Genomic DNA, 18,026 nt, shown 5'->3' with positions numbered 1-18,026 from the left:
ATATGTTTGGGAAAACACAAATAATTTTTTTCTTTACTTTCATGTGGTTCGAAGCCCTCGGCTTTCTTTGTGCCCAAACAAACAAGTGTACACTTTCCCCCATTTAGATGAAGCGAATTGTGTGTTTACACTTTGTGGCTTTCATTTTGCAGATCATATTGTGGTCATCGAATTTATCGAACTTTCTTCCAAGTACTTGCCGCTGCAAGCTCGCGCAGTGACAAGGATGAGTGAGGTGATTGTAGAGATGTGGTGCTTTTTGTTGTTGCTTCTACGTGGCGCATGGCTTTGCAGTTCTTCGAACCTTCGTTTAAAGCTATGTCTGAGTTTGAAGATGGAGTTTCATTACATTGAAGACTCAAGAGCTTTGTCTCGTATAACATTAAATCCCAGAATACTTCGAAGGTGTCGGAATTCTTTTGTACGGTTTTATAACTTCTGGAAAGTGAACGCAGCATGCATTCGGAAAGGCTGTTATGTGTGTAGTTATTACAGAACATCGGATCTTCAAAATAAAATAAGGAAATATCATACTTGCAGAAGTTGTGCCAAGGCCCAGTGCACAAAAGACAGGAGTAGAATCGTCAGGCGCAGGCGAACCTTCTCATATGGGTGCCATTTCACCAGCTGCAAGATATCGAGAGATATTCAGGTGCGATATTGTGAGAATGTAGTGAATATCTCGCAGAATTATCATACCAAGAAAGAAATAGGCGAATGTACGGAAGTTTCGCACCCCGTACTTCACCATGTCCTCCTAGATTGATTGAGCAAGGCAGTTATAACAGTTTCAAGAGGCGCGAAGCTTAAGCGTGAGCCACATTTATCATCATCATGAATCAGCACGTTCCCTGTTGGTCCTCTTCTACTTTGTTACCAGAACACGTGCGGCGCTTTGTCCAGCGCAAAGCAACGGTGAAGCACCAAACGAAAAAGAGATGTGATGGTAAGGAAGAAGGTGGAGGAAGAGAGAAAGAACCGAAAAGACAAAAAGGCAATTAAATGTGGGGAAATAGCAAATTCTGTTCATAGAGAGGTTCAATACCTTGTACCTACATTTTAAGACAAGGCTCCTAACTACACGGCTCTCTAGTCACGGTAGGAAAGGAAAGCGCGAGTGAGGAGACGAGAAAGGAGCAAGAAAGAGACTATAGGGACTAAGAAATAGAGAGAGAATAAAAATAATGCGAAGTTCACGTTCAACTGCTCCTGTGAGTACAAGTTTCACTTTTGTGTAATAGCGATATTTAGGATGGAGGAATCAACATTGTTTTCAAATATGTGGACGATTGTATTATTGTTTTAGATAATATGTACACTGTGCCTTCCCAATTAATGGAGGATTTTGTTTTAGATGCGTTTAAAAAGAATGTTAAGGGGCTTTTTTCACTCATTTGCTTGATACCGACAACAGTTCGCAGTTTTTAAATATTCACCTCGCAATAGAAAACACACATGTTTGTTGGGTTTACTTGCCTCGCAGTACAAAAACATTCTTGCCTGCTCATCGCGCACACTCATAGACTGTTAAATGTTTCGGCCCTGGCGTCGTCAACCAATGACACTACACAAAATTTTTCGTAGCACCTCTAAAAGAACACTAAACCTGCTAGTTCTTGAAGCAGTATTTCTTCAGTGATTCAGGCTGTGATCCAACCTTGTTGTTGTGGCATTTCTTGGTGTGCAGAGCCATGAAAACAAGCAGCTTGACGAAACTTATGGCATTTTCTCTCATTACAATTATCGTCATGGCACGCTTTGAAAAATTTCCGACATCAAATAACATTTATAGGTCTCGTTCATCACATCTGAGTTTGCTCATTTTAAGTTCCCTTCAAAAAATCGATGGTGCTCCTCCAGATGGGCAGAAATATCAATTACGAGGCTGCGATGCCCAGAATCACCATTGAAATTTTAACTACTCAGGTCTGGTTTAGTACAGTCACGTTTATGGGTCTATTGCAACGAGAGTATACTCTGCATCGTTTCCTCGTAACACGCAGGTTATTCGCAAACCAAAGAACAAAAAGACTGTTAGAAATACATCGCCGCAGGATTGCTTTGAATTTATCCCTTTCGATGGTCTTTCCCTAAGGAGCAACATAAAAGGGCTTTAGCCACAGGAAATTCACCGATATCATAAGAAAAACAAAACGAATAGAATGCTGAGATTAGGCATAATTCACTTTATATTAAACCCTTTTAGCTTGTCGTGTTTTCTTTTTCTTTTCTTCATTGATTCTTTTTTTTCAGTCCATGTTTTAATATTATGTTCTTTTAAAAAATCCATATTCAAACCTATTCGACTAGTTTGGTTGGTAACAAGAACATTTTGTTTTCAAAGTAGCGTTCATTTCATGGCTGATCCCTGGTGGTGGGCTCCACCAGGACCTTAAAAACAAGCAACCAACCAACCCTCAACTGGTTATTCTCATTAGGACTTTTCAACTTCTTTTCAGTATTTTGGGCGGAATTTCTGGTGGTGGTTATGGCATTGAGGAAGCTCAGTTCTGCAACCTCAGTGCGGCCATGGTTGCAGATTTCTTACCTTTGTGTTCAGCGCTAGCTTCCAGGAGTAATTCGCTATCATCACGTACGTTTCCTTTTATTGTTTTCACTCATATACCTTATTTGATTTGGTCCGGGACTAAAGGGAGTGAAAATGAATGAAATAGCAAGCACTCTGGTGTAATCCACTCTTAGTGATTTGTCCTTTTTAATTATTTTCGACACAGCACTCAAAACACGCATAATAATTGACAGATTTCAATGGCGTGACGTAGTATAAGACTGGTAAAAGGTTACTCACTCATCTAAATATATACCGACACCATTTGTTCGCTTGACGTACAAAGTTCTGGTCAATACGCAAAGGAGTTATTTTCACAAAATTACGCTGCCGGTTTTTAAAATAAATTGTTATGTTCTTAGAGCTAGTCTGGATCAATCTCTCTTTGCTCATCTTGTAAAAAGGATGGAATGATCGAACATTATATTTTATCGCTTTAATTTACTGTCGAGTAACATTCTCAAAGTTGTATACAAATGAATAGGAATTATTTGAATGATTTGTATTATTGAGAGCCTCATTATCCTTGAGAGCCTCATTGTAAGGTTAGTGTAACTACGATATCTATTTCGTTGTGGAAAGATTTTCAATCAAATCAGGACCAAGTTTATCGCAAATTTCTAACTTGGTATAATTAATTTGGTCTATTCGTATTAAAATTTATTAGATCTCTCATTATAATGTCATCCCTGCTATTTCTTTATTTGTTTCATGGCCAAACTCTAAGATTGGGTGTGAGCCACGCATAAAGGCCACCATCATGATAGTCGTCACGGGTGACGCCGAGGTGAGCTGGCTGAGACTGGCTGGTGGCGTATTATGGATGAAGTGTTGAAGCTATTTTAAGAGCCTCCACAATGCCATACGCTATGTTGCTTCAATTTTCATTTATTTTAGCGAGTGCCACGAATAAATTAACAAACTTTGCCATTTCTTGGCGATAGGACAATGATGGCATAATTGTTGTCGTGTCCGTAAATTCATACGTAGATACACCACTGGCTCAATTTTTTTGTGTCTTCTGAGGTCCTAAAGGAATACACACTCTAAGCGCCTCCGACAAAAATTAAAATTGCAGGGATGAAAGGGTTAAGCACTCTGCAATACCTCTAATCTATGTTGTACTGGTCGTGTTGCAACATCTTGCAGCCTATTCTTTGCAGTCAAATTGACCGCATAAGAAAGAAACTGAAAATCTGTACTTAGTAAGAGCCCTTGAGAGAACGGCAGCGTGCAAAACCACAAGTGCTGCCATATGTGCACCAAGCGAGCCTTAACCTTTAATAGGGGGCCACTAGGCATAAAATTTCTGTTGCATTTCCCGTTCTAAACACACTAACCTAGGTATGCCAGCGAGCATGGCGGGCTAGGCAGCTAGGATGCCAAAAGAGCTTTGTCTGAGGAAGTCGGCGTGGCACTTGCAAAATAAATGACCACGAGGGACGGAATCAGAGCACAGAACCACAAGACGGGAGCTGAACTACCAACTGAGATGTATTTGATAAAAGTGTGTTATTTCTGGTGTAGCATGTCGCCATCATCAGGATGCCATGCGCACAAAATCAGTGATAGCACCAATCATGAATGCAGTAATGGCACAAAATATAACAATAAAACACCTTCAAGGAAGGCGCAAGAAGAAAGAAAATGAGAGAGTACAGGTGATTTCGTAACTACGTATTGTATCACATAACCTGGAAAAGCAGCATCGAGATGTGGAGTAAACGTTGTTTTTTTCTGCCCCTCAAAACATGTCTGAAGTTTGTTGCCTAGTAGGCAGTGCGCTTGAATTGTGTGAGAAGAAGCACAGAAGCATTTTCACTGATTGCCTTACATGTTAAACTGTGATAATGTGTCTATAAGTGCGATTCAGAAATTGCCAAGCGCATCTTTATAAAAATCTGTGTTTGCTGTTCTGGTTTCGTTAAGATATAACGTGTGATATCTGGTGCCATTACTGGTTTTGAGCGTGTGGCCTCTTCACGGTGGTGACACTATAAAAAGGCTCTTCCATCCAATAAATCTTTGTTCATAATAACTATCGACGTTTAATGTCCCAAAACCATCATATGGTTAGGAGATGCCGTAGTGGAGGACCCTGGAGTTGTCTAACACCTGCGGTCTTTTACAGTGCCCCAATTTTTCGTCAGACGAGCCTGAAGCATTTTCGCCTTTGTAGAATATGAATAGGCAGTTCAGCCCTCGTCTTGTCGTTCAGTATCTTTCATCCTGTCTGCCGTGCTCATTTTTATCGCAAATGGCAAAACAGGCACGTGAGACCCTTTATGGCGCTGTGCCAAAGGTGTTGTCTACGAAATTCCTCTGAGCTGTGGCAAGTCCTACATAGGACAAACAGGACAATGAATTGAAGAGCGCCTGAAATAACATGCAACAGCTTTGGCAAAAGTGATGGTGCCAATTATTTGGTGCATGTTAAGGCACATACGCAACATTTCGAGCAAATTAAGATTGTTGACAACAGCTAAAACGAAACGATGAGATAAATATTACAAGTGCCTTATGTTCAAAGGAATGGGTCTGCCTGTGTTTTTGATACATAGGTTGTACCACATCTGTCTCAGATATTCTCCTTTGGTTGGCAGCTTATGTATAAACACGTTGACGTTTACACTTTCAGGCAACCCAACATCACAAATATTTTCTTGATTTCGAGCTTTCGCAGACAATACAGAGTTGGCACTTCAACGGTACTTTCTTTCTTTCTTTCCTCTTCCTTCTCCATGTAGCTTGCGCCAGAAGTATTGTTTAGCAAAATTGTATTACGCGTTAAGGAAAAGAGAAATTGAAGAGGGTTTGTCAACACATCGTAATGATTTAAAGCAAACCTTGTTTGGTTGCAAGAGCAGTGAATATTTAGCGCTTTCGCCTACCGCAGGCTTACAAGCGGCAGCTTAACGCAGTTGATTTTGGAAACATGTAACGTGTGATTGCTTTCTGCACTGTTATGTTTTCTTGCATTCCTTTTATTCTTTGCCTAAGCATAGGGTAGCGAACCAGACGCACGTCTGGTTGACTTTCCTGCCTTTCATTCCTTTCCTTCTTCGTCCTCCAAATGGCATTCCAGCATAGTGCACAAAACATAACACGAGAAAAGATATGAAGCGACCATTGCGCATAACATTACAGGTCAAATTAAGCGCTTCCAGCAGTGTACGTACATAGTGAGCTATCGTACTAGTTTAGTTTTGTTTCTTCGAGCATACAGCGAAGCGATCTGGACAAGGGTGAAACACGGTGAAGTCGGTAGATTACACAAAATTGGCAGAAACAGCATGAACGCGGAACGAAGGAAACGCCCATCCGCGTGTCACCTTCCTTCGTGCTGTGTTTGCCCTGCGTTTTCCACTTGTAAGTTAAGCGATGCACCTGGCGTGTAAGAGAGGGTGTTCCTACTACTAAGACGCAACTTCTTGCTGAAAGCAGGACTTCACCATCGAAAAAACTACGAAGGCATAAATGAAGAGATAAAAAAAAAACCCTCAAATATAGCACCAAACATGTCGGCTGTGCGTTCCTCGCACTTGACAAACACCTCCACTTGTCAGTGATAAAGATGATGAGCCAAGCATAGGGATATTCTAAAACGCATGACTTAGTACCGTGTAAGGCATGTAGAAGACACACAAAAAAGAATCAGACGCATCTTAGAATGGAAACTCGAGAGCTGCATAGCTGTCCGCCTTGCAGTACTGACCTCAAAAAATTCTGTTATCAGTGGACAAGCCTGGAAAAGCAGCATTGTCGTTACGGTGAAGACTACAATTGCATTCCCCAGAAACCAGTCTGAAAAGAGCAAAAACAAACATGATTAGCTTATGGAAGCTACAGCTTTAACACCATCAGTGCAACGTATGTGAGCCTCAACTTGCATTCAACATTAGGAGCGTGCACGTAAAAACAAAGCAACACCAGTCGTCAAAATGTCACATCAACAAAGCTCAGTAAAGATACCCTGGAAACCACGCTAGCATACCGTGATGAATTGGAACTAATTACACGGCTAAAAAATTTTCGTGTAAAAGGAACATACACGTGTAAGTGTTCCCACTTGGTAAGCCAACTCTGCTTTAATTCGCCTTGTCTGTCACCACTGAAAGAGTACATCATTTTGTGCCTCACAACCTAGCAACTACTGCCGTGTGAAATGTAGTCAAGTATTTCTTTTCCTGCTAATACAAACTGCTTTGTACTGCAGCAAAATTTTCTGGAGCACTTGAAACCTCACCAAGGAGGCGCGGTTGTTAGCTATGACACGTACACCTACATCCTGAGAAAGGGAATCCAACACAAAAAAATTTGAAAAAAAATCTCTGACCTCCTCCTGTGATTCTGCTGGCAAGAGGTTCATCGGGGTTATTCTACGACAACCGAGAAGTTGGGCTAGCACCACCTGGCGGAATGCCTGAATGACGTCACGGGAAGAATGCTTCGACGCCTGCCGTCACGTACGTATGTAACCTGCGCTCGCACCGTACGCTGTTCCACTGTTTGCGATCGCTCTTCGCTTGACTCAAGCTTCAGATGCATGACGAAAACAGCTTCAATAAATCTCTTAGTAAAACCACGAAAAATGTTTGTTCAGTGCAATAATCAACGGTTACTGCACTCCACCATGCAATCTAATCAGGTTTGCGTTATCGCCTTGCAAAACTCGAAGAAGGGTTCGATTATCGGCCGCGGCAGCTGCGTTGCAACGTTAATAGAGAGCAAGAACATGTTTGTGCATGAATACAAAGCATTTTCACAACGTGTCTAACCTTCTAGTCGTGGATTTTACGCATGAAAGATTGATTTATATATGGGGTTCAACGTCCCGAAACCACCATATGATTATGAGAGACGCCGTAGTGGAGGGCTCCGGAAATTTCGACCACCTGGGGTTCTTTAACGTGCACCCAAATCTGAGCACACGGGCCTACAACATTTCCACCTCCATCGGAAATGCAGCTGCCGCAGCTGGGATTCTAACCCGCGACCTGCGGGTCAGCAGCCGAGTACCTTAGCCACTAGACCACCGCGGCGGGGCACGCTTAAAAGAGCATACTTACGTTATAGGTTGCTTTGCATGAGCGCTTCTGTTTAGAGATGTGATATAGTCCTTTCCAAAGGGTTTGTTTGTATCAGACACAAGCGCCTATCTGGCTGCTATATTTTTTTTTTGTGCCTGTGTGCCAAGCTCTGAGCAGAGTTGCGAAATTCCACGTAATATCGAGGCTCGCAAAGTGTCCCCTAAGCACTTGGCTGAGAATACTACCACAGCTGGTGTATTTTTTTTTGCACCCGATCACTCGTCGTGTATTTTCACGCTTTTGTGACAGTACTAAAAACGAGTTGATGTTCGTTGCGGAAACTTCTTGCAGCATTTGGTATATGCGGAGCTAGCGAAACAGCCACGAGTGCCCTATGAGCATAGCAAGTATTCATGTTCTACATGGCACGCATTCCATGATTCTCATGTTTGGACATCGTGTATTCATGTCACGTAATAATAAACTTAGTACATGTAAATCTAGCTTAACGGCCGCGAGCACGCTATGGGCGTAGCATGTCGACATGTTTTGCATGACACGCATAACATTATTATGTTTGAACGTGTCATTTACCATCGCTCTCTATTCACGTCAAGTGACGCCAAATTTGGCGTATGTGGAGCTAGCAAAACGGCCGCGAGCTTGCTATGAGCTTAGCATGTAGTCAAAATTTACGTGACACGCATTTCATAATTCTATGTTTGAACATCGTTCATTCACGTCACGTTATAGCAAAACTGGTATATGTAAAGCCAGCGAAACGGCCGCGAGTGCATCATGAGCGTGGTATAATATCATGTTCTAACACTACACTCATGTCATAACTATCATGTTTGCACCAGTTGCATACTTTTGTCATCCCGTGACGTCATGTAGTGCCAAATTTGGTATTAGCGAAGCTAGCGAAACAATCGCGATGGCAATATGAACGAAGCTTGTAGTTATGCTTTGCATGACATGCATATCATGACTCTCATGTTTGAGCGTGCCATTCACCATCGTCGTCCATTCACGTCCCATGATACCCAATTTGGTATTGTGAATCTAGCGAAACGGCCGCGAGCGCATCATGAGCATGGTAGTTAATCGCATTCTTATAAGATATGCACGTCATGATTATCATGTTTACACCAGTCATATACCTTCGTCATTCATTCACGCCCCGTAATACCAAATTCGGTATATATGAAGCTAGCGAAATGACCGCAAGCGCAGCATCAGCATGGAGTACAGTCATGACACACATACATTTATGTCATGATTTTCATATTATAAGATCAGTCACTCATGTTCGCCAGCAAGTCATGCCGTACCATACGATTTTTGCAATATGTCATGTGAACGAAAGCATTACCAGAGGAGCAAGACTATTAAATGTAAATAACGACATTCATGACATACACATCAAGATTTTCATGTTATGACCAATCATTTAGGCTCGTGATACCATCATGTTATTCCTTACCAATTTTGGTATTGATAGCACTATCGAAACGGCCAGGAGAGCTAAAAGACGCAGGCGTCTAGACAGACAGACAGACAGATAGATAGATGGATGATAGATAGATAGATAGATAGATAGATAGATAGATAGATAGATAGATAGATAGATAGATAGATAGATAAGGTCAAAGTCACCGCAGTTCGCTATGAAATGCTTTTCTTTTAAAAAGCCCATTTGAGAATATATGCGCCCAAGCATTCACTTAGCCTCTCAAACACTTCTGCCCGATATTCTCAAGTCAGCGTGAAATTATTTAAAACGCAAATTCACTTTTTTTTCTCGCCACAAGCAAGCTTCGTTCACAGGGCAACAACCTCCTCGACCACACCAAGGAGCGCCACTTTGCCGAGAAAAGAGCGGGCCACGCCGCCACAGGAAACACGCTGTCTCCGTTCGATTTTGACGGCGGGAGGAAAACCCGCCGTGCATCTGCCATCTCGGAGGCCACGCCTCCGTACTCCTCGACTGCGTTTGCCTCCGTTAGGTGCGTCATTTTCACAGTTCCTAATAACTCCACTAGTATCTGCACCATAGAGTTTCCCAAAATAAGGGAACTCTGGTGCTGTGATCGTTCAGCAACCATATATAGGAATGATGGGTAATACACGGATTTGTGTATTCTTCGTACTTGCAGGCGCCGAATTGCACTTGTGGCTTTGTTTATTGCTGTGGTTCGATTTCGTTTTGAAAAAAAAAAAAATGAACCCTTTTGAACTTCCTGGCCCGATTTTAAACGGTAAGCCCAAGTGTTGAAAATAAATCATAACTGCCAATTATTTGCCGATTTTTTTTCTTGACAAAGCAGCTTCGATCCACGCCAAGTCAAAAGAAACGCAAAGTACAAACGCTAGGAAAATGCGTGTACTACCATTAATTTTGATGCTCGCTGAAGCGCAATGCTTTGCAGCCCCCATAGACACTAGCGCCAGAGTTCCCTCTAGTGCGCACTCCAAGCCGAAATTCGGCGAAGTTGAACTAACTGCAGTCGTTAAACCAACAGACGAACGGGTCGTCCAACAGCGAATAAATGCGTGACAGTGCATGTCGTGTGCAAACGCCCGGCAATGAAGATACCAACGGGGAGAGGAACTGCGCTGCGATCGCCTTCCGTCGATGCTGCACTGCAGTGCTCGGCCGAGCGGGCTATCACAAAAACGAGTTATATCGGCTATACGCCGCAGTGAAAACGAAGCACTATGAAACGAATAGAAGGTGTTATGAGAGGCAAGTACAACGCGTAGTCAGTGCACACAACAAGTGCCCTCGCGCTTACACCATGGCGGCACGGGCGACCGAAACCAAATGAAAGTCTCCGCCAACACAGGCAATGCGGATAACTCGCTTCAGTGTGCTTGATTAGTTAGAACAACGAAGAACACTGACAACGCTAATGAAAGGAAGCTGTTCGTCGGTGACCGTGTGCCGGCACAGTTGATGAATTAGGCGTTCGAGCCCCTTCGACAAAAATGGGAGCACAGATATTGGTATATGATTTCCAGGTACATTTTTGTCGCCTTTTTTGTAAATTACCGCTACTCTAGCACACTGCATTTCAACCGGAAATTGTCCCAACTTGAGTGCTAAGCTATAGATGTGCAGAAGACAAGGCACAAGTAAAGGCAGCACGTACTTTACCAGCCGGCTTTGAACATTACATGAATAAAGGCTTTAGGTATCTTTCATACTACTGCACAATGAAAAAACCTCGACTTCATCGGTAGGTTCAAGAAACAGGGATGGTCCTACCCTGTCGCCCAGAAAACAGTAAAAACCAGGGTTGTAATTGCTGTCACCTACGTCACAGAAAAATTTATTGAAAACATTGGCGAGACAGGAACCTGTCAGTTCCCTGCCGTCAATGTTCAAACTTTTGATTTGCTGGAAGACTGTGTTACTGTTTAGATGTGCTGCTGGCCTCTTCCATGTTTCTTTTGGGTTGCAAGCGAGGTTTTCACCAAACAGGTGCTGGTAGTAGGCAACCTTCGATATCCGAATTTCTTTTTTAGCCAATTTCGCACAGACTTGTATCGAGCTAAATCTTGCGGTTCTTTACTCTTCAGGAATTTAACGAACAGTTAGCGGGCATGATATCGACAATCGGAAAACATTCATGATAGATAGAGAGAAAAAGTTGTAGAAATTCATCATAAGCATCGTCAGCTGTGGCTTCCTGAAAAACAGATGACCAGTTGACTAGTGCAATGTAATTTTTAAATTGCTGAAAATGTTTCTTCGAGATGAGCTGTCGACGTGCTTTTAATTTGTGTTCAGAGCTAGATTCCTTTTCAATAAAAGCAACGATAGGTAGGTGGTCGCTAATATCTACTGCAATACAACCGGCGTGAAACATGTTTTCATCGTTTGTTAGAATTAAGTCCAGGCTAGTAGAAGTACTAAGGCTGACACGTGTGGGGCCCCATAATACTACGAAAACTTGACGGCTGTAGAGTAATTAGCAATTCTTCTTGCACGGGACTGCTTGCGCTCATGTCTATATTGAAGTCACCGCCTTTATATTCGGAACAATGTTCAGAAGGAAAGGCCAATTCACGCTCAAAACGGTAAAGAAACGTGCCTAAGTTGCCTTGAGGAGGACGGTAAACGACACAAAAAGCTAGGTTGCCGGAACTAACTGTCAGCATTTCAATGTTTGTATCACTGAAACAGTGCTCAAATAACACATGACAGAAGTGCGTATTTCGGACAAGCAACGCAACACCTCCACCGCGCTTTGATGGGCGATTAAGAGAAAATAATTCATAGCCAGGAAGGCGGATGACGTCGATATCCGAACGATACACGTTTCTGATAAGAGATTAAGATCGAAGGAACAGGTAAAGCCGTCTAAAAGGGATTGTAGCTGGTCTGTCTTGTTCACAGCTGATTGCATGTTGATATGTATAATCTGAAAGCACGGACTGTGGATTTGAAGTAGAAATTCTTTAAACTTGGTCGGTGTGAAAAGTGGTGTGACTTCCACTGAAACAAGTGTGGCTTAGGTTGCTTCTTGTTGTTCTGTGCTCCACTTGTACCGAGCTTCACTTGCAGCAGCCGCTCAGCGGGCCCGATCCACCAGACTCCGCTGATCATCCAGGGTCTCGCTGTGCAGCAGCCGATCGCTCCACGGAGTGACTCTGTAGTATTGGTGCTAAGGATGTAATTGCCTGACATTTTCACGTGACGTTGTACAGGGTGGCTTCAGCTGAGCACCGTTGAACAGACAGTAGATTGTGCCAACGGATGCATTTTACTCACTGCGTGCAAGTTCAGAAACGTTCCGGTTTGAATTTGCACCCAGCTGACCAATTCCTTTTTATTTAGTGTTCAGTGTCGCAGGGAATAAGCTTGCCTAAGTCCTTTGTGATGGTTAAAATAGCTGTAACATCGCAAAGGACGAAAAAGAGTTTCACAAGCGTAGAGTTGAAAAGTGCTCTACCCCCATACCCTCGAGCTACGCTATTCGTTGCCTTGTTTCCCTCCACCATATGTGACCCGAGGTTGATATAATCCGATGCCGAAATTGGGGTGGGTATGTTGTGGATGGGATGTTCGTCAGTCTCGGTAGCGCCACAGGATGGCGTTGAAGGTGGGTTGACTGATCCGCTCTTATAGTTAGTTGCCGCAAGCCTCTTGATGGTCCATCAAAACTGTCAGCGACCGTCTTTTTCTGTAGCCCATAGGGCGAGCGCGATGACAATTTCTTCAGCCTCGGTGATGTGGCACCACACGAAAGCCCTGTTAAGTTCTGTGAGTGTTTGGTCCAAGACTGTAGCTACTGCCTTGTTGTACTATACGACAGCTGATAGAAAGCCAGAGTGGAATCCCTCGAACAAAACCATGCCCACAAGAACACTACGGCCTATGTTCACGCCACCAACTACGACTATGCAAACAGCAAGGCAGTAGTGCGTCGCTATGCGGGCGTGCCTCCACTCCCTTGCGCGCTGTGTTATCTCCAAATTAGGGCGATTTGTACCTGTGGTGCTTCCACCTCAAGTTTGCTTTGAAGTTACAGTGAATAGAGGGAGTACGAAAGTCTCTTAGCTCACTGCTGCGACCGCGTTTACGAAAGGAGTGTGTTGTTCACACACGAATTAAAAACTGCGAGGGTTCGCACTTTGCTGCGTACATCTGTGCGTTCATTTAGGGCGTCTTTCTTTACATTTGAACAGCGTGCTTTAGGTGTCGAACTGCGACAGTTGTTTATCCGCGCTCGTCCACTGTTGTAATTTCGCGCGTGATTCTTGCTTGAGGTGCGCGATGCAAGTTTTGAGGTGCTTGCTGTACTTCCCGTCGATTGTCGATTTGTTGCTGGAGCTTTCTTTTTTTGCGTTTGTGGCGAAAGATGCAGAATTATGGGGGGATGAACAACAAGAGAGAATGCAGGGAGGTTAACCAGGCACATGCCTGGTTTGCTACCCTACGCTGGGGGAATGGGAAGGGGCATAAAGATGATAGAGAGGGGAAAGACAAGAGAAAGAGAAAAAAAAGGATTGTCAGTCAATTGGCTGCCGCGTATGCAGCGGTGGCAGTACACAAACGTTAAAGGCTGTCAAGTAGGCCGGTAGTCCTCAAAAAGCACAAGACGGCTTTGACTACTTTTTGAGCCGACGAAAGGCGAGGACGGTGTTGCAGTAGCATCTGCATAGAGAGTGGCCGATCGTCCAATCGTCGCAATGCGTCCGAAAGCTTCTGTCTTTCGGAGGCAAATCGAGAACAATGGCATATCAGATGGTCGATGTCTTCTTTGGCGCAGCAGACGTCGAATTCCGCATTGCCAGTCAGTCCGATGAGGGTTTTATATGCTTTTGTGAAGGCAACCCCCAACCAAAGGCGACAAAGAAGCGAAGCTTCACGTTGACGAAGTCCGGATGGAGGTTGAAGTTTCAGTCGAGGGTTTATTTGGTAGAGTCTGGTATGTCTTATACTTGGGGTGTTCTACTCCTGCAGACACAGACTACGTGCCAGGTGACGAAGTTGCTTTGCAGCGTCAGTCCTTGACAAAGGAATCGGAAGGATATGCCCTTCTTGGTGCGATGTGCTAGCCGCGTTGTCTGCAGAATCATTGCCACTGATCCCACAATGGCCAGGAAGCCGCTGAAACTTGACCTCGTGGCCTGTTTCTGAGACGTGGTGAAGAAGCTTGATAACTTTGTAAGTTAACTGTTCATGGCAACCTCGTCGAAGAACTGACTGCATGCTCTGTAGGGCCGGTTTCGAGTCGGAAAACACAGCCCATTTACTCGGTCTCTGAGATTTGATGTACTCTAGGGCGCCACGCAAAGCCACAAGTTCTGCCGCCATAGACGTAATGACGTGTGACAGCTTGATTCGCAGAATGATTCCTCAAGCTGGAATCACCACCGCATCGTCAGAACCAGACGCTGTGGTTGAGCCGTCGGTGTATATGTGCACGTGGTTATTGTACATTTCGTGCAGAAGGCTCAAGTTCAATTGTTTTAGGGCTAAAAGCGCTCAACTGCATCTGTGAGGCCACGTTTCATTTGGTGTTATACCAATTCCAAAAAAGAGAGAGCAACAACGTTCTTTTTTCGATTCTTATCACCGTCTTCACTACACTGAAGTAGATGAGAGACTTTGCGCTTGTAGCTTTCACCAAAAGCTGAAAATCACAAGTTGTTTGACCATGGCATGGCCTCTTTATTATCACTTGAGTACTCACTATCACTGCTTGTTTTCTGGTCCAATGGAGCGTTTTCTATCATTATCGAATGCATTGTTGGTATTGTGCTACATAGCGTTTTAAGCAGACCGACAAGTCGCCGGCAGCAATTAAGGAACTCATGCAGTGCGCGCTCCCGTGCATTCTCGTTCTTCGAGCAATTTTCTCTGTATGAATAAGCCCTGTGTTAGTATTTCAACAATGAACGCATATTGGATCTTGCAACAATATTTGCTACATAACGCTCTAAATGCTTCCTATTGTGTTTTAACACACTTATATATACATATATATATATATATATATATAAATATATATATAAATAAATAAATAAGTATATATATATATAAATATATATATATATATATATATATATATATATATATATATATATATATGCAGTATTAATGAGATTTAACAGAATATAATGCAAAAAAGTATAAAGGAAGATATTAGACCAAATTGTAATGTAAATATGAAGAAAAGTGGGTGAAAAGATAATTTGCCGTGGGCAGGATCTGTACCTGCGACCTTCGAATGACGCGTTTGATGCTCTACCACTGAGCTACAACGACAGCTAGACAGCTATCCCCTCAGCCAGTTTATAGGGTTTATATGTGAATTAAACGTGGAAGTGTCAGTGAGCGCCACCAGTAGCCATGGCGGCGAGTGTGGCACATTCTTTTGAGCCTGTTTGGCGTCACGTAGCACGTGAACTTGTTACGAGTGAGCAGCTGACCAATAGTCCCTCGTATACAACCTAAAGACACTACGTCTGTCAGTACGAGACCCTCGTTAATGAATAAAGAAAAAAAGTGTATACCTAAGGGCTCGTGTTTTCGTGTTTTTACACAATAATAATGAGATCTAACAGACAATAATGCCAAGGAAAGTATAGTGGAAGATATTAGACCAAATTGTAATGTAAACATGAACAAAAGTGGGTGAGAAGATGACTTGCCATGGGCATGATTCGAACCTGCGACCTTCGAATCACATAAATATTGTGTAGAAACACGGAGAAACGAGCCCTTAGGTATACACTCCTTTTCTTATTCATTAACGAAGGTCTCGTACTGGCAGACTTAGTGCCTTTAGGTTGCATACGAGAGACTATTGGTCTGCTGCCCACTCGTAACAAGTTCATGTGCTACGTGACGCCAAACAGGCTCAAAAGAGTGTGCCACACTCGCCACCATGGCTACTACTGGTGGCGCTGACTGACACTCCCACGTTTAATTCACATGTCAACCCTATAAGTGGCTGGGGGAATAGCTGTCGTGGTAGCTAAGTGGTAGAGCATCGAACGCGTCATTCGAAGATCGCAGGTTCGGATCCTGCCCATGGCAAGTTATCTTTTTACCAAGTTTTCTTCACATTTACATTACAATTTGGTCTAATATCTTCCTCTATACTTTCCTTGGCATTATTGTCTGTTAGGTCTCATTAATATTGTGTAAAAACACGGAAAAACGAGCCCTTCACCTGCAGCGAAGGGGGCACGTAGGTGTTCACTGAAAATTACCTCAAGGGGTATGCATAGGCCGCGAAGATAATTCGACTGCTGCAGCAGTTGACGTTGAACAAGGGAAGAGAGCTGTTGAGCTGTTATTGGTGCCGCGAGTTTCGCGCCGGCGGCAAGTACGGAGTGTCCGATGCAACGTATTGAGGCATCTGCAAGACCGGGCACCCTCTTCGTCTGCTGAAGCTGGCGGGGACAACAACGGCACCCCGTCAACGCTTCTACGTGCACTAAGAGGTGGCATGGCCCGTACGGAACTTTTAATCGTTATTTTTTCTAAGCGTTACCTTATTTTATACCCAGTTTTTGAACATTTCTTTAGTGTGCACTGCGTCATACGAGAAGCTCAGAAGCGAGAGCGCCACCTTTCTTGTGTTTTCTTTGTCTCTCCTATTAGGAGGGTTCATTGACTAAAACCAACTGCTGGTTTCAGGGGCGTCAGTCACTGTCACTGGCTCAGCTCTTCGTCGCAGTCCTCTTCTAGCTGCTCCGACTAGATACTGTCTCTCTCTCTCTGCCCCACTACACTCTTTTAGTTTCCATCATGTCATTATGTTATTAAGCTTTGGGTCATCTTCTACGTGTTGTTGCGTTCTTTTAGAGCACATCTTGTTTTACAGTTTTCTAGTTGTTCCTTTCATCGCGAGTATTTCGGCAGCTCTGGCTATTGCGCTTGTTTCAAAGAAATGCTTTCTTGCTTTTAATTGCAATATCCGTGCCCACTGTATGAGTCCGTAAGGACTACCTAAAGATGACTACACGTGCAAACCCCCACGGGTCAACTACACAAAATTTTAGATGGCACCACTTAGAGGCACTTCAGGCGTCGCAGGCCGAATCGTAATGTGCAAGCCTGCGAGTCTGCCGCGCGCCACTGTTAGATTAGCGGGGCCTCATTCGAATTGTGAGACAAATACGCTGACTAATGAATAACGGTTCTTTGTATCCATTATGTCTGGTCAACTGTCACCACAATAAGACTCATTTATACAGGTATCTGCACGTTACATGTATATTGACGTTACACGCTGTAACTCAACTGGGATGTATCACCAAGCTTCAACATGCGTGCATTCAAGTTAAAGCACGAGAAGGCACTTGTGCAAGGAAAATAGTAGAAAAGTGGGCGAGTCAGTAGTTCATATTTGTTCAATGATCTTGGAGTGTGGGAATCCACACAAGACTGAGGAAGAACAACACATCACATGCTCTCGTGAAGTGTGCTTTTTCCTCTGTGGTTTGTGGATTCCCACGCTTCTTGTTCACTGATATTGTGCAAACTCTCTTATGTCATTGTAAACATGCAAGTATCTTGGCAATGACACCTATTGCTTACGTATAACACTGATTCCAGTGAAAGAGTAATTGAACCATGTTGTTTTTTGTCTAGGGTACGGGCCAGGCCCGAGCATTGCTTTTTATTCGCCAGCCCGGTTCACGGGCGGGGGAGAAGGATCAGTTTCAGCCACTTGCTTGCACGGGCCAAGCCCGAGCTGAACATCACGACCCTTGCAGTGGTGTACCGTGTATACTGTTGTGGCTAACCCATACTTGTGTTCTTTGTAGATAACTTAAGTGTGGACAAGGTGCCGCCATGCTACTATTACATCTTGAGGATATTAATACTTGGTGTTCCACTCCGAAGATGAAATCCGATTCAAAGAAGTGTGTCTACGTCCCTTTACAAAAGAGAAAGC

General features: G+C 43.5%; 1 protein-coding gene across 5 annotated transcripts in view; it reads right to left on the bottom strand.

Annotated features, from left to right (window-relative positions):
* The window catches only part of LOC119170521 (polyamine-transporting ATPase 13A3), a 1,084,416-nt gene that overhangs the window by 25,808 nt on the left and 1,040,582 nt on the right, over positions 1–18,026 (bottom strand). For all 5 annotated transcript variants that reach the window (XM_075890967.1, XM_075890969.1, XM_075890968.1 and 2 more), the window contains 2 exons: positions 6,285–6,373; positions 535–627 (listed from right to left, as the gene is read on the bottom strand). In XM_075890967.1, the coding sequence (XP_075747082.1) occupies positions 535–627; positions 6,285–6,373 (182 nt within the window). The remainder of the gene's footprint in view (positions 1–534; positions 628–6,284; positions 6,374–18,026) is intronic.

This window comes from Rhipicephalus microplus, chromosome 3 (assembly GCF_043290135.1).
Source record: "Rhipicephalus microplus isolate Deutch F79 chromosome 3, USDA_Rmic, whole genome shotgun sequence".
Taxonomy (NCBI): Eukaryota; Metazoa; Arthropoda; class Arachnida; order Ixodida; family Ixodidae; genus Rhipicephalus; species Rhipicephalus microplus.
Note: the sequence above shows the minus strand (reverse complement) of the source record. Positions and strands in the feature narration are given on the sequence as shown.